The 24,875-nt window shown below is 33.6% G+C and overlaps 4 protein-coding genes across 4 annotated transcripts; 2 read left to right on the top strand and 2 right to left on the bottom strand.

The window, feature by feature from the left end:
- Nucleotides 1-341: 341 nt before the first annotated feature.
- Nucleotides 342-3,050, bottom strand: LOC120269101. The gene is made up of 4 exons (XM_039276386.1): nt 2,768-3,050; nt 2,332-2,401; nt 1,233-1,337; nt 342-882 (listed from the first exon to the last, which is right to left on the bottom strand). The coding sequence occupies exons 1-4, from the start codon at nt 3,048-3,050 to the stop codon at nt 342-344; spliced, it is 999 nt and encodes a 332-aa protein (XP_039132320.1).
- A 5,217-nt stretch (nt 3,051-8,267) lies between these two features.
- LOC120269390 (root phototropism protein 2-like) lies at nt 8,268-13,623 on the top strand. The gene is made up of 5 exons (XM_039276728.1): nt 8,268-8,415; nt 8,543-8,612; nt 9,961-10,341; nt 10,926-11,657; nt 12,924-13,623. Exons 1-5 carry the CDS (start codon nt 8,357-8,359, stop codon nt 13,401-13,403), a joined length of 1,722 nt encoding a protein of 573 aa, XP_039132662.1. The 5' UTR covers nt 8,268-8,356; the 3' UTR covers nt 13,404-13,623.
- A 4,486-nt stretch (nt 13,624-18,109) lies between these two features.
- On the top strand, nt 18,110-21,732 carry LOC120269389 (probable inactive receptor kinase At5g58300). The gene is made up of 3 exons (XM_039276727.1): nt 18,110-18,336; nt 18,952-20,317; nt 20,979-21,732. The coding sequence occupies exons 2-3, from the start codon at nt 19,015-19,017 to the stop codon at nt 21,596-21,598; spliced, it is 1,923 nt and encodes a 640-aa protein (XP_039132661.1). The 5' UTR covers nt 18,110-18,336; nt 18,952-19,014; the 3' UTR covers nt 21,599-21,732.
- Nucleotides 21,733-21,844: 112 nt separating this feature from the next.
- LOC120269099 (formin-like protein 11) lies at nt 21,845-24,666 on the bottom strand. The gene is made up of 4 exons (XM_039276385.1): nt 23,468-24,666; nt 23,074-23,270; nt 22,626-22,861; nt 21,845-22,555 (listed from the first exon to the last, which is right to left on the bottom strand). Exons 1-4 carry the CDS (start codon nt 24,664-24,666, stop codon nt 21,860-21,862), a joined length of 2,328 nt encoding a protein of 775 aa, XP_039132319.1. The 3' UTR covers nt 21,845-21,859.
- Between the last annotated feature and the right edge of the window lie 209 nt (nt 24,667-24,875).

Below are 24,875 nucleotides of genomic sequence, written 5' to 3'. Positions count from 1 at the left end.
CTGCTAGAGTAATCAATATTTGTATTTACTGCTGTTTATTGATACATAATATTTATTTTAAGCATTAAGCGTATAGTATTCTGAATAAATACTCATTATTTGGGATACGACATTAGTTTTCAATCATATATGTGCACTATCATGAACATGCATCTCATTGTCAGCTACCTAATTAATTGATTGTTGTATATTACATCCGCTTATTATTTGAGGAACCTGATCGAATTCATGTACTGTCAAACAAACTTCGAGAACTTTATATGCAATATATATAAGTATCAATCATTCAACATACGATGGCAGTGATCAAAAAACAAAAGAGACGGGTACAAAGGATACAGTTAGTCTGCGATTACTTCATTACATGTGGCCCTGTTATGCCCAACTTCGTGGCATCGACTACAATGTAAGTCATGAACACCAAATGCTTGTGATTCAATCCTCCTTTTTCTTGGTCGTCCGGGTCTCTTCTTTGAGATAGGTGGACGAATACGGAGATGTCGACCCGCATCCATCGGTTTGTCATGATCTGGTACAGGGAATATTGGACTCTCATATGCTTCTTTGTACAATGCGATTGTGTAGTAGCCTTCCACGTAATGATGAATGTTTACATCAGTTTGTAAGATTGCACAGCAGGAATGGTTACAAGGAAGACCGTACACCTCCAACCGACGACAAGAACAAGTTCTATTACGTAAATCGACATGGTTGCCCTGCTTGTCAACGACTTCAAAAATATCACCATCAGATCGGCCTATGACTAAGCATCTGCTTTCTTCAATAGTCTTTTCAATCTTTTTGTGAATCTCCGGGCAAAGATGGGTTTCCCATTTCATGCTATTCTCGCGCCGCTTGTACATTAGGTTCATCATCTTGAACCTACATTGGTGGGAAGTACACATGAGAGAAAAAAACACTACTACTGCGAATATAATAAAAAACCATGGCAAAGCCACAATATTAAACACTACGCATAAATAAGGAACACTAAATATCTATTGTATGCAAGAAATACAAAAAAGGAACAACAACCATAAAAACTATACACCAAAAACAAATACGAAATAACAAAAGTGTAAAGTACTCATTACGGTTTAAAACCACATGGTAAAGCCAAACTCAAATATTTAATATAGATACTACATTAGAATGTTTGAAAGTAAATACATTCAGCTGAAATAGAACGACAACTATGCACAGTAATCTAATTAAATTAGTTATACGCATACCTTATCGCGACAACCATGTTACGGACGATGTAGATGTCGTGCCTCCTTAATCCATGCATTGAAAGACTCGCCACATTCGAATACATCTCGCCCTCACGTTGTCCTCTAAAACAAGTAATTGCACCAATGCATCATGTCCGACTTTTTGAAATAACCAATTATGGGCTCGTGTTGATGTCGCCGACAACGCACTCCACAATTGCATCATACTCAAGATGTGCATGCATATGCAATCTTAACAACCAACCTCCAACACTCATCTTTTAATCCTTTCCCTAGGTGACCATTAGTCTTCAAAAAAAGTTTGCTTGGAGATGTCGCAAAAGCAAGAGCTATGTGAGGGCGAGGGGAAGACTTTGGCAATAGCATTAACAAGTCCCTTAGAACGGTCCGAAAATGAATGTAATGATTTTGTGGTAGTCATCTTCACCATATATTGCATCACCCGAGTGGAAATGAACCACGCCCGCTATCGCTCGGGCTTTCATTATCAACAATAGCAAAAAGCTAGATGAAATAGACCTTTATTACCATCCTTTGCAGCTATGCTCTAGTAGGATGCCACCATATTTACCTAGCAAATGGGTGCCATCGAGGAATAGCATGGGTCTACAACCACGCTTAAAAACCTTGAAGACATGCATGAAAGCAAAAAAACCACGCTTAAAAGCGTTCTCCATCCTTCTCAATGATAACGATGCTACCCGGGTTGGTTTCGGAAACCTTACTTGCATACCATATCAACAGATCATAACTTGCAACGTCGCTTCCATGGAGAATTCCCTTTGCCACCTCTTTACCCATCCATGCTTGTTTGTATGGTAGCCGGACACCATGGTCACACAATATACCACGTTGTATGTCTACAGCCCGGTATAGAGGATGATCTCGTAATTTACTCATTACTTGCCTGCTAACCCATTTTTTAGAAGCCCTCGGATGAGATGTTGTGCCGATACCCCCACCACATGTATGACTATTTTGGGTTGTTTTGATTCTAAATGTTGGGAGGTTTCTATCTCTTGAGGCGTGGACACGCCATTGACATAACTCAGCAGCACATGTGACAGTAACTCTATCTTTATCATTTTTTATGAACCTGAAGTTGAAATTGCGTTTGATGGCTAAGTCGCACAATGAATCCTTGAATTCTTGTGCATTTTCAAGCGCTACAACCATGAAAAATTTCGACTCAGATCTCAGTAAAGAATTGCTTATAGTTATGCCTCCTCCATGTGTCACTGCCAGTGTATTTTGCGATGTTGGTACCCTTGTCATATACATTCGATAAACAGCTAGTAAAAATAAATAAACAACAACACTTTTAAAACCCGAATAGTTATGGCAAATAAGCTTCGAAATAACAAAAAAACTAATGGCTAAAAAATAAAACTAATACCAAACAAACGATACTATACCCAAACACATATTAATGACCACATATGCGAAAAATAATGCAAATCCTTGCCACATTATACAAAAATGAGTGCAAAACCAAATAGAATAAGATATTTACAATGACATTGGTGAAGTACAGATGGTCTCCGTTGTTTCGTTCACAGTATCTATGATCATGTTCACCATGGTCTTTTTGAATATCCGATGAACATTACACATGTTCTGAAAGTCATCCTCTGAGCTAATGGAGCATATTGTCTTGTGCTCGTTTGGCATTATATACTTTACTCGCACTATAGGAGGTTCGAGAGCCCAATATGTGCATATCTTCTCAAATAATGTTAGCCATCCAGTCAAGACAGTGAAATCTAACACATAACCATCCCCTTTATACTTCGCAACACTGTAAAACATGTCCATGAAGACCCTGCATTAAGAAAAACCACTATAGATGAAGGACCGATGAACATGATACCAAGAACCCTACATTAAGACCAAGATATGCAACTTGATGGGGATCTAAGAAATACCTTCACACATTCTTTGGGATATAGCTTTGTGAAGTTAGCTCGCCGCCGAAGAATAGAGATGGTGAGTAGAGATGGGTGATAAAAGAGGAGAATCACTCCAAAACCAAGGCCAAGGAAGAAGAAAAGAAAATGAAATGAAAAAAGATTCAAGCTTCTCAAGCAAGACAAAAGGTAAGGATGAAGACTTTTGAGTGATGGCAAAGTACAAGCACCATGCTGCCTTGACATGACATGGCGCCAGATTTCCCTCCCAAAAGCAAAGGGTAAAGTGGGGTTTTTCAAAATAATAAACAGGCAAAGATGACGGTAGGGACGAAATAGAAATGATTCTAAAAAGGAGAGACTGCAGGGTATACTATTTGGTCAGAGGGACTTATTGGTATAAATGAAAAGTTTCAGGGACTTATAAGTAATTTTCCCTTTAAAGAATTTATATTTACTTTTCTTTGAACTTCTATGAGATTTTTCTTAACTTTTTGAAAATCGACTATTTTTTAAGAATTTTTATTTTTATTTTTATTTTATTTTAACAAATAAATGACAAACACTTCTCCTGTTTTAAAAAAATCAAAGATTTGTACAGGTATTGAACAAGTTTAAGAAGCATATATGCCCTCGATTTATATGAACTATGGAATTAGATTTTATGTTCTCTTCAAAATGAACACTTTATACAAGGGATTTGGTGTTAATAGGTCAAGAGGTTAATAGCTAAAAATTTGATCTTATGACCACTTTGAAATTTTTTGTATTCATTGAAGTTTCTAATTTCCTTATAATTATATACCACACTAATCTTTTGTCATTTTTTTTTTATAGTTTTATCTTTTTAATTCGATAAATAATTATTTTTACTAACATTTTAAATTTGTTTACAAGGAGACTTGGAGAGAATATTATTTTCGTTCTTCTTAATGAATAATTTTATCGGCGAGATCTCTGTGTAGAGTATTCATATCTTTACTAAAAAGACATGTTTGAATTTTAATTCACGTAAAGTAAAAGTACAGTGAGGTGGGATATTAACTCTTTTAACTCCTCAGCTGTGTGTGGCCTTGACATAGTTTGTCAATTTTATAAAAAAATAATGATAATAACTTCATGATAATTGATATATACTGTTGAGAAAAACCGTGATTATTACCATTTGGATATTTGAATATATATAAATGAAAAGATTTGAATAATAATAATAATAATTAATTAATTAGAAAAAAAACACATCGAACTTTTCAGCAACCTCAACTGGTGCGGCACGGAGCACGTCCACGTCGCCATGCTATGAAATGACTAATTTCACCTTTCATATCTTAGTCTCTTGTACTTTGACAAGGGGTATTATAGTCTTTTCATAACACAGTAGTATTATTATTATTATAATGAACCGTATCTTTTCCTCTCATCCCGATGGGATAGAGAAGCTATCTCGTGGACGTGATTATGACACGTGGCAAGTATCCATGGATATAATGCCCGTAAAAAAGGTAAAAACGGGGCCCACCCACGTTGTTCTCTGTCCCCTGCCAGCTAGACATAATGATGACGTGGCTTAAATGAAAGCCATATATTTTGTTGTGGGACCAAGTAGCGTTTGTGGCCACATGTTTGATCAACCGTTGGATATTGAGCCGGATCTGTATCAACGGCAGAGATTTTCTGAGCTGAGCTATGTTAAGCCTTTTAAGCCGGCTGTAGCCAGCTAAGCCGATAAATTTTTTTTTAATTATTATGTTTTGAATTGGTTTTTTTTTGTGATTTTTCCAAAATTTTGGAAACTAAGTTTAGTTAAAATGATTTTTTTCCCCAATAATATTTTCACAACAGATTAAAAAAAAAAAATTCCCCCTCAAAAAAATTAATAATAAAGTCAATTACTTTTTTTATCTCCTTATTTATAGATAGTTTATTATAATATAACTATGAATTTTAATTGTTACAATAATAATAATAATTTTATAATTATATAAATAATTACAAAATCATCTCTACTTTAAAAAGTTGTTATCTACCTCCTAATTTAAAAAAAAAATAGATAAATTATAGAATAAATTCAAACATCTTATGAGTTGAGAAGAGAATAAAATACTAATTATTCTATTATAAAAGGTGATTACATCTTAATAATTAAAATTCAAGGTTTGAATGGCTTAAAAAAGAAACAAATCAGTGGTTTCATATTTAAACAAAAATTAGAAAAATTAGATAATCAATCATAAGATTTTGGTGGGTGGGTGGTGTATACATATGAAGAAGACAAGACAAGAAATGATTTATTTAATTGAAACAAGTACTAGACATTGAAAGGAAGGTGGTTTGTGGTTCTTGTTCCATTGATAAAGAATAAACTTTATTTTCCTTATTTAATAAGAGGGTTTCTCTCTTTGATTCCAACAACTTTTTGAATTGGTATTATTCTTTTGCTATCAATTTTATTAAAAAAAAAAACCTTAAGTATTACAATTATTTCTTCCCCAAAATTTTAAATCTAAGTTTAATTAAAATGATTTCTTTAAAAAAGTATTGTATTTTATTACCTAATAATATTTTTTTATAAGTTTATTGCTAACACTATTAATAGATTACAAATACATTTTAGTAAAAAAGAAATATATGTTAAAAATAATTTTCTTTATGTGAAAAAAATAAAATTAATCGCTTTCTGAACCTCTTTATTACCGGATAGTTTTATCACAACTTCTAGTTTTAATTGTAATAATAATAATAATAATAATTTTACCAAAAGCCCTTTTATCTCAATGGCACTCGCTCAACTATAAAACACTTGATTTACAAAAATGTTCATTGTTCGTATTTATAACGCAATGGATACAGTGATGCCCAGGGCCCTCAGCTGTGGGCGAGAATATGCAACCCAATCCTCATGTGGGTCTGGTAAGGCCACATAGGCATCGCTTGTCTATTTGTCAAAAATCAAATATATTTTGCCAACGATCTTCGCGCCTATTAAGACATCGGCCGATGAGAGCTCTTCACCGAGTGCGTGAGAGTTCGATTCTCTACTGAGCGACATTTCTGGGAGTCATGTGAATAGTAGCTGTATGCGTGGGTTCCACGCACGAGCTGAGCCCCGTCCCCCACTTGCTCCACCGGCGCATGCAGCGTCTCTGAGCTTTCAGTGGGTTCGCCCCGCTCTTCTTTCCCAAAAATCAAATATATTTTTTAATTATATAAATAACTATAAAAATCATCTTTACTATGAATACTTGCATCCAACTCATAACCATTAAAACTAGAAAGTTTGAATATTTGAAAGCACCTTTTTATAAAAAGAAAATAAAATAAATACAAGAAATTGTGATGAATAGTTGCATCCAACTCATAACCATTAAAACTAGATAATTTGAATATTTGAATGCACCTTTTTATATATAAAAAAAATACAACAAATTACATAATCAATCATAAAATTCTGCAGGTTGTGTACGTATACAAAATGAGGAAGGAAAGAAATGATTGATTGAATTGGAGCAGGTAGTAGATGTTGAAAGGAAGGTAGATGTGAGCATGGAAAAAAAGGGTTTGTGGTTCTTGTTCAATTGATAATTGATGAAGATATAAACTTATTTCCTGATTTAATTAATCAGAGGGTTTCTCTTCCTCTCTTTGATGCCAACAACTTTTGAAGCAGACTTCTGAGTCCAACATTCTCTTGGAAGGTCCACATTTGGTTGCTCCATTAATGATATTATGTGAAGTGTGAATACCATCAATTGCATGCCACCATCCTTCCATTATGCTCCCATTCAACATCACAAATACTAGTATTTGCGTTTTTTTTATTGATCTAATTTTAGGTGCTATTTTTTTTATTTACTAATATAAATTTATTGTCAATGAGCTCTTGGTCTAGAGCACCTCGCATATAGTGTTTATTTCAAAGATGACCCGAGATTAAATCCCAATATCCTATTTTGAGAAAAAACATGAGATTAAATCTCAAAACTCATGTAAAATGAAAATACAAATATGTTGAGGCATTAACTATATACATATATATGTTCTGACTTCTCTTAAATGGGGCATTTATCTTTTATTCAAAACACTACTACTACTACTACTAATAATAATAATAATTCATATTATTTTATTCATTAAAATAATTCTAGAGTCATTTTATTAGATATGTAATCTAAATAGCCACTAAAAATCTCTTTTTAAGGTTTTTGGCTTTCTTATAAAAAATATTATGAACTTTTTTTAAAAAAAGCTAAGAGATTTTGTTTTTTTAAAAAAACTATTAGTTTTCAAAAAAATTATTGTTCTTATTTTTAAAACCACAAGCATTCTTATATTTTTTTAAACCTTTTTTTAAGGACAATTTAGAATTTTATAAATTAAAATTATTTAACATCATATTAAAATCATTGAAATCATTCCTACAATTTTCCTCTCAATTTAAAAGTCAGAGGTCTGAATCTATCATAGAGCTTGGTCACATGTGTCAAAAATAAAATAAAATACATTCATCCATACAATAAAAGTAGTTGGTATATTTCATTCTCAAATGTTTAAATTCATCATATGATTTGTCAACATTTTTCATAAAAAAGAATAAATAAATTCATATAAGCAATTTGTTCATATTGTGAGAACATATGAGATACACAAATGTAGCATTGATCTATTACACATATATATACCTATTATAATCAAGCCAATTTTTCATTGGAATTGTTTTTAGCACCATTTTTTTCTGATTATTTTTATAAAATAGATGCTTAAAAATATTTAATTCTTATGATGATTATAAAATTTTATTGAAAAAAAAGGATCAAACTACTATTTTTTCTTAATGTTTAACAAAAAAAAAATCACAAAAATCTTAATTTTAATTAAAATGCATAATTAAAAAGTATATAATTTTTACAAAGTTATATTAGCAAAAATTTCCCCTCTACTAGTTCTCGGCCTCTAATCTTTCTTTCTATGTAACAAAATAAATAAATAATAATACAAAAGCCAAGCTTAGCCAATTGTCACAAGCCAAGCTTAGCTATATAATTAAGTAGGCCCCATATATACATATGTAGTCTTTAAAAGATTAACAAAAACAAGAAAAGCACCCATAGATCTCTCCCATCTTTCACTATCTCTCCATAAATATATATCCATTCTTAGTTTAAATAAAGACTTCTTCTTCTTCTTCTCATTTACCTTTTTCTTTTAGAGATCTCCATGGCCTTATCTTCTCCAAGGTCTCCTTTCTCTTCATCAATGGAGAGAACCAACCAATGGTATATATATATATATTATTTACATCTATCTATTCCCAAAATATCCCTCTTATGCTTGTTATTTTTATTTTTTTATTTTTTTATTTTTTAATACTTGTTCATCATGTATGCAATATTGATGTTTTAGGGTTTTCTCTCAAGAGATCCCAAGTGATATCCTTGTCCAAGTCAATGATGTCCAGTTTCCTCTCCACAAGGTTAGTTTGATTTCTAGAGTTTTATTCACATTATGGACTTCTGGTTTCATTTATTCCCATAATGACCCCACCCTTCTTCTTCTTCTTCTTCTTCTTCTTTTTCTTCTTCTTCTTTAGTTTTATTTTTTTGATTAATTTAATTAATATGGTGATTAATTAATTAGAAACTTTCATATTTATCTGTTTACAAGGTTATCTTGTTAGATTTATTATTATTATTATTATTTTTGAAAGTTACTACACAAGAGAAATATTTTGGAAAAAGTGAATAGCAAGTTTTTGTTTTTTTTAATAGAATATTTTTATTTTACTAATTTTAAAAAATAAAAAAATATAAAAATACAAGAGGTGGTGCAGTGATATCTTGAAAATAATGACATATTTTGTTTGATTCTTAATTAAAAAAAAAAAATTCTAGTTGTTCAAAAGCATAAAAAAAATTTATTCCTTTGATAATAGACTTGTAAAAAAACCTGGATTATCAACATAATTGATCCATGAATATTATGAATTTCTAAAAGTAAAAATAAAATTTTAAAAGGCTTTCTTTTCTTTTCTTTTCTTAATAAAATCACTGTCTGAGAATTATTAGATTGTTTTGGGGTTTCCATTTATGTTTTTCTCTCTCCTTGTTGATCCATCACATTGGTTATATAATTCATCCACCAAACAAACTAATATAATTGTCCTAAAAATATTTGAAAATAATATTTAACTAATAACTAACAACTAATAACATCTTATAATAACAAAATAAAAAGTTACAAGTTTATATATATAGAAAAGAAAGAAAGAGTATGAGGGGATTTTTTAAATAGTGGAGGTTTGGATCATTTAAGCATGATTTTATTTACTTATTTATTTTAGGATTGTGGAATATTTATGAGTATAATTCTAATTTTTTTTTTGTAAGGAAATAAAATACTATCATGTTATAAATATAATATTTAAATAAACAATTTTAAATTTAAATTTTTGTGTATGCATTAAAAAAAAATGCACCAACAAAAAAAAACATTATTTATATAAAAAAAATTCTATCTTTTTCTCATGTTTCTTGATATCTCATCAGCAAACGCGAAAAATAGGACTCAATTTTATTTAAAAATTAAATATAACAGCGACATCTCAATTTATAAAAATTATTTCACCGTAATAAAATTTAAGAATGTGTTTAAATAAGTCATAAGTCAATTACAATTCAAGTTCACCAAAATTAAGTTAGCCAAGTCCCTATATTCCCTATAAAAAAACATTTTTATAAATTCAATAATAATTATAATATTCTTATATATGTGTGTATATATATGATGATTATAAGCTTACTATCCTTCTTGTTGTTGCTTAGGTTATGCTTGTGGCCAAGAGTGGATACATAAGAAGGAAAATACTAGAATTGAACGGGGCTGAACTAAACCACATTGATCTCTCCGCCGTGCCGGGTGGTGCCGAGACCTTCGAGAAGGCGGCGAAGTTTTGTTATGGAATAAACTTCGAGATATCAGTCCATAACATAGCCGGACTCTGGTGCACCGCCGAATACTTGCAGATGACTAATGACTGCTGTTGCACCGGCAACCTCGCCGGACGTGCCGAGGAGTTCTTAGTTCACGTTGCATTCAAAACTCTTTCTGGTTCTGTCATTGTGCTCAACTCTTGTGAGTCTCTGCTTCCTTTTGCTGAGGATGTTGCCCTTTTTAAGAGATGCGTTGATGTTGTTGCTATGAAGGTTTTTCTTCTCATCCATCCATCATCTTTCTTTAATTTTAATTTTACTTTTTATATTTTTTTTTACAAAAGTATAAATTACTTACTTACATATTTATATAAAAATTAGGATAAATTATTTAATTAGTCACCCTATTATTAGGTCATCAGGTAGTCTAATTTTATATTAGTATTCAATTTAATTGGGCCACTCGACCTAACTCTGTTAACTGTATCATGTTATGCCCTCTTGCTATATTAATATGATTTTTTGCTGCAATCTATCTGACTAAAAAATAAAAAATTAAATTATTTTCTATTTATCTACATAAACAAGTAATTATATAAAAGTTAATTTTCTTTTACTGTTAATAGAGTTAGCCCAAATTACTTAAATGAACGTGAATATAAAATTATAGTACCCATTTGAAATTTTTTATAATTCAGTAATTCAAATAATACATAAGATGTTATGCCTTCAAAATTAAAAGTTACCGTATCAGAATTTTTTTATTATCCGAACTGATATTGATATCTTAAAAATAAAAATAATAAATATTATTGAGTTATTTATTAATTAATTAAAATAAATAAATTTGAAATTAGGCATGCAACGAGTCAATTCATCCAACCCGGGCAACAACCGAGTGGTGGGCCACAGAACTCACCTCACTCAGCCCTAACTCGCTCCAGAAGGTTCTCACCGCCATGAAATCCTTCGGTGCTTCTCCCAAATCCCTCTCCACCGCCATCACCACCTTCGCCGACTCCTCCCTCTCCGACATCCTCCTCCGCCCCACCTCCACCTCCACTCCCGTTTCCCTCCCCGATGATGCTCTCGCCCACCACCGCGCCGCCCTCGAATCCCTCGCCGCCATCCTCCCCTCCTCCCGCGACGCTCCCCTCCCTTTCACCTTCCTCTCCTCCCTCCTCCGCGCCGCCACCTCCCTCTCAGCCTCCCTCTCCTCCCGCCGCGAGATCGAGCGCCGGATCTCCGCCGCCCTCGACCAAGCCTCCGCGAGCGACCTCATCTCTTTGTCCCTCGACGCCACCGGCCATCGCTTTGGCGATCTCGAGAGCGTGAGGCGAATCATTGCGGGGTTCGTGGAGAAGGAGGCGGCGGCGGCTGGGGGCGGTGGGTTGCTGTTCGGCGGAGGAGCAGTGACTTGCTCGCCGGCGATGCAGAAGGTTGCCAGGACCTTGGATGCGTTTGCGGCGGAGATCTCCACTGATGAGGATCTCACCGTTTCGAAGTTCGCCGCCGTCGCCGGAGCTTTGCCGAAGGCCTCCCGCCGCTTCGACGATGATGTCTACCGCGCCGTTGATCTCTATCTTAAGGTATGTTGCTCCTTTTAACTCCGTTAACAGTTATCCGGTTCCAGCATTCTTATTATTATTATTACTGCAGTTATGCCCCCTCAAAACCTTATAATTACACATCTATAAATAAAATGTGAGACACATTCGCAATTAGAAATTTTAAGGCTAAGATTTTTTATGTTTTTTTGTGGGAAATTTTTGTTGTTTTCAATGCAAAGTCATGAAAGGTTGAAGAGTTGTAAATTTTAGGTGTGAATACTAGTGTTAATTAAATTAATGTATGTATAGTAATGGGAACACTAATCTCATCCATTAGTTTTAGCCGGAATTTTTTTTTTTTTTAATTGTGAAGATTTTGTATGTTATAAACATAGTCTTTCTTTTGTGTATGACAAGTTCATAATAGCATTTTAATATTAAAAAAATAAAAAAAATTAGATTTTAACTTTATAAATTTATATATTTATATATGAGGACCATTCATTAGTGGATGTCGGATCTCGATCTAATTACTGTTTAAAACATTACCGCATACAATACTACTATTTATCAATATCGGTTGTTGAATCACAATCTAATGGCGGATAATTGAACGTTCATAGATTTTTTATTTATGAACGTCCATAGAGAATGTTTTGCCTATATATATATATATATATATATATATAATGTATAACATTAGACCTAGCGAATATAGTTGGTCTAAATTTGTGGTTGTTATAAGCAAGTGATCACGAGTTCAAAATTTATTTAGAGCCTCTAGTTAATAAAAAAAAATCAGTTGATGAAATACTGAAAAATAAAAAAATTTTAAAAAAAAATCAATGGACGTAGAAGAGCTACTGTGTTTCATGATTCAGTTAGGCACATCCTTCAGGAAAAGGGTGCACAACACTTATGTTACTGAAAACTAAATGAAAAATACATAATTATGTTGAACAAAAGCATGTTGAAGAAGTACTGCATTTCATGATTCAATTAGAAACATCCTCCTGGAAGGAAAATGCAAACACATTCTGATATTATATTGAAACTAAATGTATAACTAAATAATTGTATTGAACAACTGTTGCATTTCATGATTCCAATAACACATCCACCAATTGGTGGATGGTGAGGTTTTAATTATCATGTATCCATTAGCTTGCTTCTTCTGGTTTTCTGATTTTGTTGTCTTCCTTCTTATGATTCATCAATTATTCAAGACTGATATTTAGAACTCAAAGTAAAAAAATAAAAAAAAAGGAGTTCATGTTTAATTTTGTATTTATTCATGCAATGCAGGCTCATCCAGGACTAGATGAACTAGAAAGAGAAAAAGTATGCAGCGTGATGGATCCTTTAAGACTAAGCTATGAAGCCAGACTCCATGCCTCACAAAACAAGCGTCTTCCTCTTCAAATTGTTCTACATGCACTCTATCATGACCAGCTCAAACTCCGCAGCGGCGAAAGTGAGGCCACTGCCACCTCTGCTCAGACTGCTGCAGCCTCCGAAGCCGCCCTTGCTCGAGAGAATGCCTTGCTCAGAATGGAACTGGCCAAGATGAAGATGTATGTGTCTGACATGCAAAAGGAACATGCATCAGGGTCTAAAGGATCTTCAGCAAAGAAGGGGAGTTCTTCTTTCTTTTCTTCAGTTTCAAAGACTCTGGGCAAGTTGAATCCTTTCAAGATGCAGGGTTCTAAGGACACTCTTAATCTTGATGATGGTGTTGGTGAGGTTATTACCAAGCCAAGGAGGAGGAGGTTTTCTATTTCTTAGATATACAATTACTTCTTGCCAATTTGCATACAATGGTTTGTGTTTTTGTTCTTTTTGTTATTGTTGTTTAATTGTGTGTTTATGTGTATATATATGCTGAACACTTCATAGTCTTCATTGTTAAGAAGATGAAGTTGTTTGAATAGGAGTGGGTTTGCTTGTTATGGAATGTCTACAAAAGTTATTCAATAATTTTAGTGAGAAGAGTATCTAAAGATAATTCCTATGTTGCCATTTTTAGTTCAGCAATTTTTTATTAATGGACTTGTTGTAAAAATTATAAAATTGCACTTGTATCATAACAAAATTTAGATTGTTAACATTGTATTCCATTAATATAAAATTATAAAAATCAAATAAAAAAGATTTATTTATTTTATATCTTTATCTTTCCAGAAAATAAAATGAAAGGTAGTTATTTTTATTATCATTATTTTGTTTGAGGGTATTTTTCTCAATATGTCACCAATCCAAAGGGTTTCTTATTAATAAGACACCCACTACAAAATTAAATTTACTAGAGTAGGTTTTCAGTTTTCTGCAAAATGACCACAATTTAGGGATTTTTTTTATTAAAATTCCATAGAATAAAAGGCTAATCATTAAGAAATAAACAAGAGTACCCATTTTATAGATATTAAATCCAAGAAAAAAGAAAAAAAAAACTCCCAAGGCATGACTTCTTTGTTGCCATAAAGAAAAAAAAGTTCAAATAAAAACAAATTATGGCATCAGTCCAAATTTGAAAATTTTGGCCAAAACGCACTCATGTCAAGCAGCACTGTAGCAACATCTGTGTCATATATAGGCACCAAGTATGTTGGTAGCTAGTGTGCCACAAAGAAAAAGTCATGCCAAATCATGACTGCAAATCACAGCAATTAGAAATTAGAAGAACTTTGAGTGTGATTCGACAACCACAATTTCCAAAATGCATTTGTATGAGAAAGAATAACAAAGCCATGACAAAGACAAGAATATAAGCAAAAACACACGAATTTATTTAGAAAAACCCAAACCGCAATACAGTTTGTTAAAGCTATTTTATTATAATAAAACTGTAAAATATATTTAAATAAATCATAAATCAATTACAAATTAGGTTGATACAAATTCAATCTAAACCATGACTTGACTCTATTATTGTATAGATGTAGTCTGATTATTTATAAATTTTTTGAACATTTACTCCATATCACAAGTGTTTCATCTTTTAGGAATGGCAATGGGGCAAGAGCGGGACGGGGCGGGGACGGTAGGCCCTGCCCCGCCCACCATATATCTTGCTTCCTATCCTGTTCTTTTTTTTTTTAATACCATAACCGCCCCGCGAATTTTTACACTCATCCTACCCTCTCCAGCTCGTTTTTACAAGAGTTGAGATGATAAAAATTTTCACTACTTTTAGTTCATTAATACATAGGTATAATCAAAATACATAATTATAATAATTAAGTGAATATAATTTTATTTACTTTGATTTATAAAATGAGATATTTTAAAATTATATGTATATTAATATATAGGGGTATATATGCAAAATTTTAGCAGGGCGGGGCAAAGTAAAACCAGACCCGCGCTGCCCCCATTATAAAAAATCCCTACCCCTCCCTGTCCCCAGATTTTCAACAAAAAATAAAATAAAAATAAAAAAACCGCCCCCGGGGTGAATCAGGTCAGAAACCACGGGCCGGTTCAGTTTTTGCCATCCCTGTCGTCTCCAAACTCTAGTGAGATATGTGATGGTAATGGAAGAATTGCTTGTTTTCATAATTCAAAAAATCATAGTGAGAATTGGCATATCCTTGGGGAAAGACGAGTTCCATGTATGAGAAAAAAAGAACCAATCTAATCATAACCACAACGGATATGATTGACCATTGGTCGAAGTGAATCCTCTACCGTGTAGAGGCGGGTCTATAAACTCAAGATCTTAGAGAATATTCTGTGAAAGGAGAACATCTCCTAAGATAGGAAGGCCCTTATTTTTCTCTTACAAGGAAAATACAACATTAAGATCTCCACATATGACCCAAGGGGAGGTGCACAATCCTCTTAAAAGAGATAATAATTCTGACCAGAATTCTTGGGTCAATAGACAGTAGTACAAATCCAAACATAATTATTTAAATGGTTAGTGAATTTCACCAATAGGGAGAAGGATCCTATAAAATTATGGAACCATTAACTTGAGTGTTGTCCCAAGCCATAATTATACCTCTAGTAGAACCAGAGGAGGGAATAAAATCAAAAGAATCTAGAGATCAGCTGTCGATCAATCTCCAAAGGGATTGGTATACATTTTGGAGTTTGGTCTCCTGCAAGCAAGCTATCTCGATCTACTTTAGCAGATTTTAGAAATTCTTTAACAAAAAAGCATTTGGAAGGTCTTCCTATCCTTTTTCAATAATCACCTTTGTTTTCAATTAAAAAAAAAAAATAGTAATTGTTATTTTAAGTGAAGTAATGAGCCTCCTAATATCTTACTTTAAATGGATCTCTTTGTTGTTGAGAAGATTAGCCAAATTAAGAAGATAATAAAACATACTCAATAAAGCTTGTAAGTAAACTAGATATGATGACGATGACTAGGGTGGTTGTTTCCGATTTTACAACAAAATTTCAATGGTTTTAACTTTTTTTTGAGCACTATTTAATTGTATTTGGATATATATATATATATATATAAACATATTCTAATTTAAATACATACAATGAACACTATGTAATTATTAATTGTTTTCATTTCAAAATCCGAGAAATTTTCACTGTAATTATTTTGTGGATGATACTCCTAATATCCTGGATTGCTCATTTGATTTTTTTTTTTAATTATTTACAAATAGTTGATAAGCACCTCCATTTAAAGATGTCAAAGGAACAAATAGGTACAGAAATATACTAATTATAATTATTTAACGACTTTTTAAAAATTTATTATATGAGATAGATTAATACGTTGGGTAATGAAAACCTATCATGCATGCCTAAGATGATGTATTAAAGATTATATATAACACCACAATGATAAATCTCTCATATCATGTAAATCACGGGATGAAGGATAGAGTAAATCAAGGGATGAGTGGCCTCCCACCGATTTGGTGGGACGCCACTCATCCAATTTTTCAGGGATGGGGGTGGCCCCATCCATGCTAATCCAGTTATCCAAACAAGCTAACTAGTGGATATCCCATCCCCATCCCATGTTATCCAAGCTTCCAAACACTCCCTAAGTATGGAGGAGTGGAGAATAGTTTCTTCCACAAGGTTCCAAATCAAGATCCAGTATACAATTACTCATTTGATCATTTGAAATATTTATTAAATTTTTTTTAATAGAGTTAATGGAATTTTAGATTTAAATAACACTAATGAAATTAAAATTTCTACAATTTATGATAAGATTTAGATTATTAAATAATTAATGTAAAAGCAAGTTGACGGAATAAAAGGGGCATCCCAACCAATCAACGTTGTGAGTTCTAGCAACTTGATTAAACCTTGACTATTCTTCATGTGGTTTTGATAACCCCATTATAAATCACATCAAAAGCCAACCATTTTCAGGACGCAATAATTAGGCCTATGTTAATTATTAGTTTAGTGACTTGAGAAATATCAAGATTATGATATTAAATGCGGGTCAATTATATTAGGGATACGCCTGTTTTTTAGGTGAGTGTTTAATGCTGCCAATTTATTTCAGATTGATATTGAATTATAATTTATTCCCTAATTTACTGAATGTAACACATGATGCTGATATTATTATTATTATTCTATCTTTCAGTAATTTTTTTTAAAATGTAATAAAATATTTAAAATATATTAAGAAAAATAGAAATGATACAAATACAAGAGTTGCAAGGAAAAATATAAGGTACAAAAGAGTTGGAGTCACTCAAACAAATGATGATGGTTAAATGACTTTACAATAATAATAAAAAATAAATAAATAAAAGAGCATGATATTTCTTTAGAAAATGAATATAAAAAGAGTTGCAACGAAAATATGCAGTACAAAATTAGTCGAAACTATTAGCAATAATTAAGTGATTTTACCATAGAAGAGAAAAATGTAAAAAATGACATATCTTTTTTTAAAAAAAATGAATGCCCAAAGGAACCATTAGTATGTAATAGCTCTCGCAAATCAAAGTATTAAAAATTTTTAATCATGCCAATGATCATAAAAATGCTCAAAATTATGTTTGATGGTCGTCATAAACTCGTAGAATCCTGTAGCCTATAAAAGTCTCTATATATACTTCTTCCAATCTTTTTTTTTCCGTATTTCATTTTAGAGTTTTTTTTTAATCCTTTTTACTTATCCATTTAAAAAATTTATGAAGGATTAAATATTGATTTTTCAAATTTATCTCTTATATTTATAGTATTTCTATAACCTCCAATAATTAATACTCAACTATAAATTCTATTAAATCATATTTTGGATAAGGGTAATTTTGGAAAGTTAATATATTTTGTTATAAATTTTTTATTATAAATTATTTTTAACTAATTTTTTAATATGTGTTAAGTGGTTAAAATGGATAAGTAAAAAAAACGAGGTATTTTTAAAATTGTAGAGGGATTTATGTATAAAAAATCTTTTGACAAAGGGCTTCAAGCCTTCAAGCTCCTACTTACTCTTCATCCCCTTTCGGATCTTTCCTCTCTCTCTCATCCGAATCCGTTTCCTTTATCGGGCACAGACCCGACTCCGAAAAGCGTGCCTCCAGCTTTAATTCACTACTCAGCGCTTTCGGATCCTTGAGATTTGCGCTAATGGAGCTCCGCTTTCTCCTTTTAATTGGTTCTTTCTCACAATCTCTTCTTCTCGCTTTGAGCTCAGAGCTCCAATGGCGATTCCAAGCTCCACTTTTTCTCCATCTTCTCTTTCATTGAAGAGGATATAAAGCTCCTAGAGGTTTACTCTTCTTCCGTTTCACTAGAATTCAAGGAATTTGTTGTTAATCTTCTTTTTCTATATTGAATTTTTAGCTGTGAATTGAATTTCTCTGTTGAAGTTGTGAAGACTAAGATTTCAAAATTGAGTTTTTTTTAAAAAAATTTCTTACTCTTTTTTTAGTATATTGAATGATTTAAAGTTTCATCTGCTTTCAGTGATTGAATTTTAAATTCGACTGCATATTGATTGAATTGAGTGTATTATGATGTGTAATTGAATTGATTGAATTGAGTGTATCATGTGTGGGTGCTTTATACTGATTTGTTTGTTTAGTCCAGTGGAAGTTTTGCATTGATGATTGCGGTGAAGGAGCACATGGCATGTTGCAACTTTGTTTTTCTTTCTTTTCTTGTATGGGGGCAGTATTTCATATTTTGCTTTTTCGGAAACAAATGTTCTTTTCAAGTTATCGTCTTTATTCTTTGAGTGTCGGAACTTCATGCTCTTGTGTTGTGCCATTTGCTATCAATTAGCACTTATTATTTCTTTTATCACTGATTTTTATCTTGTTTTCTTGAATTGCATCATATGCTTTTGTTTAGAATTTACTAATTTCTTTTATCAATAAAACAGGGGATGAAGAATTACTATCAATAAGCACTCAGATTTATCACAGAATTTTATTTGTTCTTCTGAATGGAACAAGCCATGGATCACTCTAAAATCCTTTTGTCGCTTCCTTGTCTTTTTCCCCTTTTGTTATTCTTCTCTTCTCAAGTGACTGCTGATTTGTTGAACTCTGATAAGCAAGCTCTCCTTGCTTTTGCCTCTGCTCTTCACCATGGTAGAAAACTAAATTGGAATTCTACCACTCCAATCTGCTCTTCTTGGATTGGTGTTAAATGTTCAGTCGATCAAGCTCGTGTGCAAGCTATCCGACTACCGGGAATGGGACTCTTTGGCTCAATTTCCTCAAACACACTAGCAAAGCTTGATGCTCTCCAGACATTAAGCCTCCGATCCAACCATCTTGTTGGGAATTTACCTACTGACATCTCATCACTTCCTTCTCTTCGCTATCTATATCTTCAAGACAATAATTTCTCTGGTAATCTACCTGAATTGTTCTCTTCACACCTTATTGTTCTTGACCTCTCGTATAACTCCTTCACTGGAGAAATTCCTGATGTGTTTCAAAATTTGTCTCAGCTTAGTGTGTTGTATCTACAAAACAATTCTCTCTCTGGTTCAATTCCTGACTTCAAACTTGTTGGGCTTAAACGTTTGAATTTGAGCTATAACAAACTCAATGGCTCTATACCAACATCGCTACAAAAGTTTCCTAATGAATCCTTCACTGGAAACTCTCTTTTGTGTGGACCTCCTCTAGTCCAATGCTCTGCAGTTCTTCCCTCACCTTCTCCTGTTCTTCCTCCCATTTCAAACCCTGAAGAATTTCACTCGAAACACAAACACTTCGCAATAGGTACATGGGCCATAATTGCGATTGTCGCTGGAGGACTATCTGTCTTGTTATTATTAGTGATGGTTTTCATTGTATGTGTTATGAAGAAAAATGGTAGAGAAGGTAGTGAAGCATCAAAAAAGAAGAGTTCTGCTAGCGAAAAAAGTGAAAAATCGAAAGGGGAGTCATCCAATGATGCTCAAAATGCTGACAAGAATAAGCTCTCATTCTTTGAGGGCTGTTCTTACAATTTTGACCTCGATGATCTGCTTAGAGCTTCTGCAGAAATACTTGGAAAAGGGACTTATGGAACATCCTACAAGGCCGTTCTTGAGGATGGTACAATGGTTGTTGTGAAGAGGCTAAAGGATGTGGTTTCAGGGAAGAGAGAGTTTGAACAGCAAATGGAGATAATCAGAAGGCTCGGTGATCACCCCAATGTCCTGTCAATTCGTGCTTATTACTACTCCAAGGAAGAAAAACTTCTGGTGTATGACTTTATACCTTGCGGCAGCTTTTCATCTCTCTTGCATGGTATGACCTCATAAACACTCTGTTCTTGATTGTTCTGGTATTTTTATTACTATTGTCTTTTTTACATGAAGTTAAGGTTAACATAAGTTTAAGAACCTTTAGTTTGAATGGAAAAATATAGATTGATCAAATGGATATATACAAAATTGTTTTGACTTCATCTGTCAAATGCTTGCAAAGTTATGGTGTATCTTGGACTAGAAACTCATGATGCTCTGTATAACTTTTTCTGTAGCATTCTGTGAAAAAAATGTTGTTTCTTTAGGAGTGAATCTCTTTGCATTTCCTAGATAATAAAATGACCTTGCTCGAAGAGCTTGTGCCACATTGTCTTGGTGCTGTGCAATTATATTTTTATTGAATCCTATCTAAGTTTCACAGTCACACATATTGGCTCTTCTGACATCATTGTTCTTCTCCTAAAACTAATATAACTTGTTCCTATTATTATAAGATGTGAATTCATGCTCTGAATGATATATCAATTAATTGTCAAATTCATCATGAGGATAATATTTATGCTCAGCGGTTATTAAATTCAATGTACTTCCTACTACTAGAGAAGAAACCATTTTCACTGCTTCCAAGTTAACTTAGTTTTTCGAATAATAATTTGTTATCATCTTTTTTGTTATCTCATTGCTGAACTTCTGACCAACAGGGAACAGGGGAAGTAACAGAACTTCATTAGACTGGGACTCAAGGGTAAAGATCTTACGTGGTGTGGCGCATGGCATAGAACACATACACTCAGAAGGTGGTGGACAGTTTGTCCATGGAAACATCAAATCATCAAATGTTCTTGTTTCCCAAAACTTCGAAGCTTGTGTCTCTGATTTTTGCCTCAGCTCCATCATGAACACCCCTGTAAATTGTTCTCAAATTGCTGTTGGTTATCATGCTCCTGAAGTCATTGAGACGCAGAAGCTTACTCAGAAATCAGACATTTACAGTTTTGGTGTCATGCTTCTTGAGATGCTCACTGGGAAATCTCCGCTTCAATCTCAAGGTGTCGATGACATTTTTGATCTGCCAAAGTGGGTTCAGTCGATGGTTCGAGAAGAATGGACATCAGAGGTTTTCGATGCGGAACTTTTGAGGTACCCAAACATTGAGGAAGAGATGGTTCAGATGCTTCAATTTGCAATGGCATGTGTCGCAAGCAATCCAGATCGACGTCCTAAGATAGACAGTGTCATTAGTATGATCGAGGAAATTTGGCAGCCAAGTTCAAGTAATCGATCATCGTCTGAGGAGAAATCAGTGAGGATTACCGGATAAAAGATCGATTGTTGGCAAGTCGTCTAGATTGTTTTCTTTATTTCCTGTTTTGTTGTTGTGTCTTGTTTGATGTTTGCTGACAATGTTTGGACAAATCAATTCAATTCTTGATGAACAAAGAACTATTCTTCTCAGTGTCATACAATTAGTTACATTAACAATTACAGAAAAACCGAAAACCATGAACAGAGTTACAGACTCGGACACAACACAGAAGAAGAAAACCAATCAATACGAAGACAACAACTTCATACCATCTAACTATCGAAATGGAATAACAGGATTGTTCTTCAAGCTCCGAACATCTTTACAAACCCGATCCAACATCGACAGAAAATCCTTCACAATAACGAAGATCCTCAGCGGGTTTGCTTCGTCCTTGCTAACACTGCCATGATAGTACTCAGTGATCTCTCTGACATGCAACAATACTCTCTTCTCTTCATCCTTGAGCTCTCCAATGACTCTTTCAGCATGTTTCAGAAACAAATTTAAAGAACCAACAAAACTTCCACCACTCTCAATCTCAACCAAATGTTTCAACTGGTTCATTCCATTTGAGAGATTAGAAACAGAGCTTATCAAGACATCCAAATCCATGCTTGCAGTCTTCTTGACATTAGACAGCTCATTGCTAAGTCCTAAGACAAGATCAAGACCCATAATGGTTCTATGTTCTTCTTCTTTTTCATCAGCTTTTGGCTTTAACTTCTTCTCACTTGTCATTACATCTTTAGCACTAGAACATTCAGAACGAATTATTTCTTGAACTACAAAATGCAGTAGAGTTGTCTTTCCATCTGTTCCTTTCACATCTGCTAGTTTTAGCAATGCATCAAGTTTGAATGCTTTTGCACCTCCTCTTATTGTCCCAACATTCATTCTATTCCCAGTTTTCAGCACAGCTTCAAGTAATCTTAAAAACAGTCTGCTTGATCTTAGTTCTTTGCATGCTTCCTGCCAAACAAAATAGATATATTTAGTTATATCTTAACATGATATCAAATCTATTGTTTTCTTTACTTACCTCTAGCATTTCAAAGGATTTTCGGAGATGAAAAACTTCATCTTCAAAAGTTTCAATGTATAACATGGCCTCTATCCTTGGAAAAGCAAATGGTATGTTTAGTAATGCCTTGATAAACTTCTCAGCTGGATCTAAGTCATTGAGATCTCCTTTATAGCTTAAGAGTTTTTCTTCTTCTTCCTTTGATGGAGACATCTTTACTAGTGCTTCCAGTTGTTGGACAGACATTCCTCTTCCTGGTTTCACCAAATCAAGATATGGACATTAGACTTCTTTCATTCATTAATCTTAATCTTGCTCTTGAAGTACATTAATAATTTTATTTGACAGTGAGATTAAAATAAATAAATTGATACAGCTTTCACACCAACCACTTAGTCAAATCCAAACTAAATACTCTTTAATGTTTAAACCAAAATAATATATATATATAAATATGTGAGAATACCTTGCATTAAAGCATCACAGACTTGTTCAGTAGAAGCATTCAAGGCTTTCAACAATATAATAATGTTCTGCAATCTTTGGTGCTCAAGGACATGCTTGGTAATGCTAGGTGATGCTGTCTTGCTCTTCACTTCTTCACTCTTTACTGAACTTTGTGTTTTATATCCAAATAATGATTCTATCATCTCCTCATCCAACCTGATCATATACATCAACCAAATCCAATCATATTAAACACAAAATTATACAATTATAAACTGAATAACAATATTATAATATGACTCCGTTGTTGTGATACCATGTCCTCCTTCTTTTTGCAATAAATCAGTGGTTTATCCACTTTTACCAAAAGAATAAATAAAAAAATATTATTATTATAACATGAGAATTCTTACTCAAATGAACTTGTTGATCTAATCTTGTCCCACACCATAGAATGATCAGGAGTAGCTCTTACTTTGTCCCAGTGCAATGGTTTAAGCTTTGGCAATGGAGGTCCATTTTGCTGAATTTCACAAGGTGGTGGTGGTGGTGGTGGTGGTGGTAGCGCATTGCCGGACTTAATCTTTGTCGATAATTTAGCTGGTGGTGGTGGTGGAGGAGGTGGAGTATTGCCTGACTTAATCATTGCAGGTAACTTAGCCTGTGCTGCTGGTGGTGGAGGGCTGTCGGACTTAATCACTGCCGGTAATTTAGCCAGTGGTGGTGGCGGAGGTGGTGGCGGCGGCGGTGGTGGTGGTCGGAGACTAGAACTATGCACATTGAGCGGTGGTCGAGAGTGCCCAGAATTGCATGTCAGTAGTAAGTTAACCGGTGGTGGTGGTGGTGGTGGAGGAGGAGGAGGAGGAGGTGGAGCATTATGAAATGCAAATTTTGGAATTTCAATGGAAAGATGAGAAGATGGAGAAGAAGGCTCATGAGCAAGCTCTGAAGCCGGAGATCGAAATGGAGAGTTAATCGGAGAATGAGAAGTGGAACAATGAGAGGAGTTATAAACTGAATGAAAAGATTCATCATCTGAAGATGAACATGGATCACTAGATACCATTACTACATTCTTAGTTTCTGACATTTCTTTAGATATGAGACCAGATTGATGATAATCTCTCTCAATGAAAGCAGACAAAGAATTCAGATAAAATTCAGAGGAGGAGTTTATGTTAACCTTTGATCTTTGCCGCATTTTCTTTCTAGTTCTTCGAAGTCTTCGACATAAAATCACGGCCATTATGCTGAAGATGACTAGAATTGTGCAGACTGAAGTGGTGATCACTATTGTGATTCTTTGAGCTCTAGACTTGGTTTCATTTTCTCTTCTCTTTGTCACTGCCGGTGCAATGTGAGGCCGGTGAGGTGGTGGCGGTGGTGGCTTGGAATGTATAACATGAGTTCGATATCGATGTAAAGGAATTGGTGCCAGTGCCGGTGCCGGTGCCGGAGAAAAAGATAAGGAATGAGTCTTCTTGTGAAGAGTAGAAGAAAGAAGTCTAAACTTCTTGGAATCACATATCATGAAGTTGGAGTTGAAGAAGAAGAAGAAGGTGGCAATGGAGATGAGGAAGAGAAGGCAAAGAGTTTGTGAAAATGAACCCATTTTCACTAAGGAAACATGCATTCATGGCTATAGAGAAGAGAAGAAGGATTGAAGATGAAAATAAAAATAAATAAATAAATAAATAAATAAGAAAGCCTTCAATGCTACTTCAAGGAATCCCTGACTCATGGTCCCTCTTTGTTCTTTTGCTTGACTTGCATATATTGCCTCCATGCATACTATTTCTATGTCTTTCTTTTATCTCTCTT

Source organism: Dioscorea cayenensis, chromosome 9 (genome assembly GCF_009730915.1).
Source record: "Dioscorea cayenensis subsp. rotundata cultivar TDr96_F1 chromosome 9, TDr96_F1_v2_PseudoChromosome.rev07_lg8_w22 25.fasta, whole genome shotgun sequence".
Classification (NCBI taxonomy): Eukaryota; Viridiplantae; Streptophyta; class Magnoliopsida; order Dioscoreales; family Dioscoreaceae; genus Dioscorea; species Dioscorea cayenensis.
The sequence above is the reverse complement of the archived record's forward strand: the minus strand, read 5'-3'. Positions and strand labels throughout refer to the sequence as shown.

Bases quoted from the DNA above. Each gene is read 5' to 3' on its own strand.
- LOC120269389 (XM_039276727.1), top strand. From the start codon at position 19,015: ATGGAACAAGCCATGGATCACTCTAAAATCCTTTTGTCGCTTCCTTGT. The intron at 20,318-20,978 runs GTATGACCTCAT...TCTGACCAACAG, and splicing joins CTTTTCATCTCTCTTGCATG to GGAACAGGGGAAGTAACAGA.
- LOC120269390 (XM_039276728.1), top strand. From the start codon at position 8,357: ATGGCCTTATCTTCTCCAAGGTCTCCTTTCTCTTCATCAATGGAGAGA. The intron at 10,342-10,925 runs GTTTTTCTTCTC...ATTTGAAATTAG, and splicing joins TTGATGTTGTTGCTATGAAG to GCATGCAACGAGTCAATTCA. The intron at 11,658-12,923 runs GTATGTTGCTCC...CATGCAATGCAG, and splicing joins CCGTTGATCTCTATCTTAAG to GCTCATCCAGGACTAGATGA.
- LOC120269099 (XM_039276385.1), bottom strand. From the start codon at position 24,666: ATGGGTTCATTTTCACAAACTCTTTGCCTTCTCTTCCTCATCTCCATT. The intron at 22,862-23,073 runs GTATTCTCACAT...TGGTGAAACCAG, and splicing joins CTGTGATGCTTTAATGCAAG to GAAGAGGAATGTCTGTCCAA. The intron at 22,556-22,625 runs GTAAGTAAAGAA...TTTGTTTGGCAG, and splicing joins AATCCTTTGAAATGCTAGAG to GAAGCATGCAAAGAACTAAG.
- LOC120269101 (XM_039276386.1), bottom strand. From the start codon at position 3,050: ATGGACATGTTTTACAGTGTTGCGAAGTATAAAGGGGATGGTTATGTG. The intron at 1,338-2,331 runs GTTCATAAAAAA...TACTTGTTTTAG, and splicing joins AAACGCAATTTCAACTTCAG to AGGACAACGTGAGGGCGAGA. The intron at 883-1,232 runs GTATGCGTATAA...CCACCAATGTAG, and splicing joins AACATGGTTGTCGCGATAAG to GTTCAAGATGATGAACCTAA.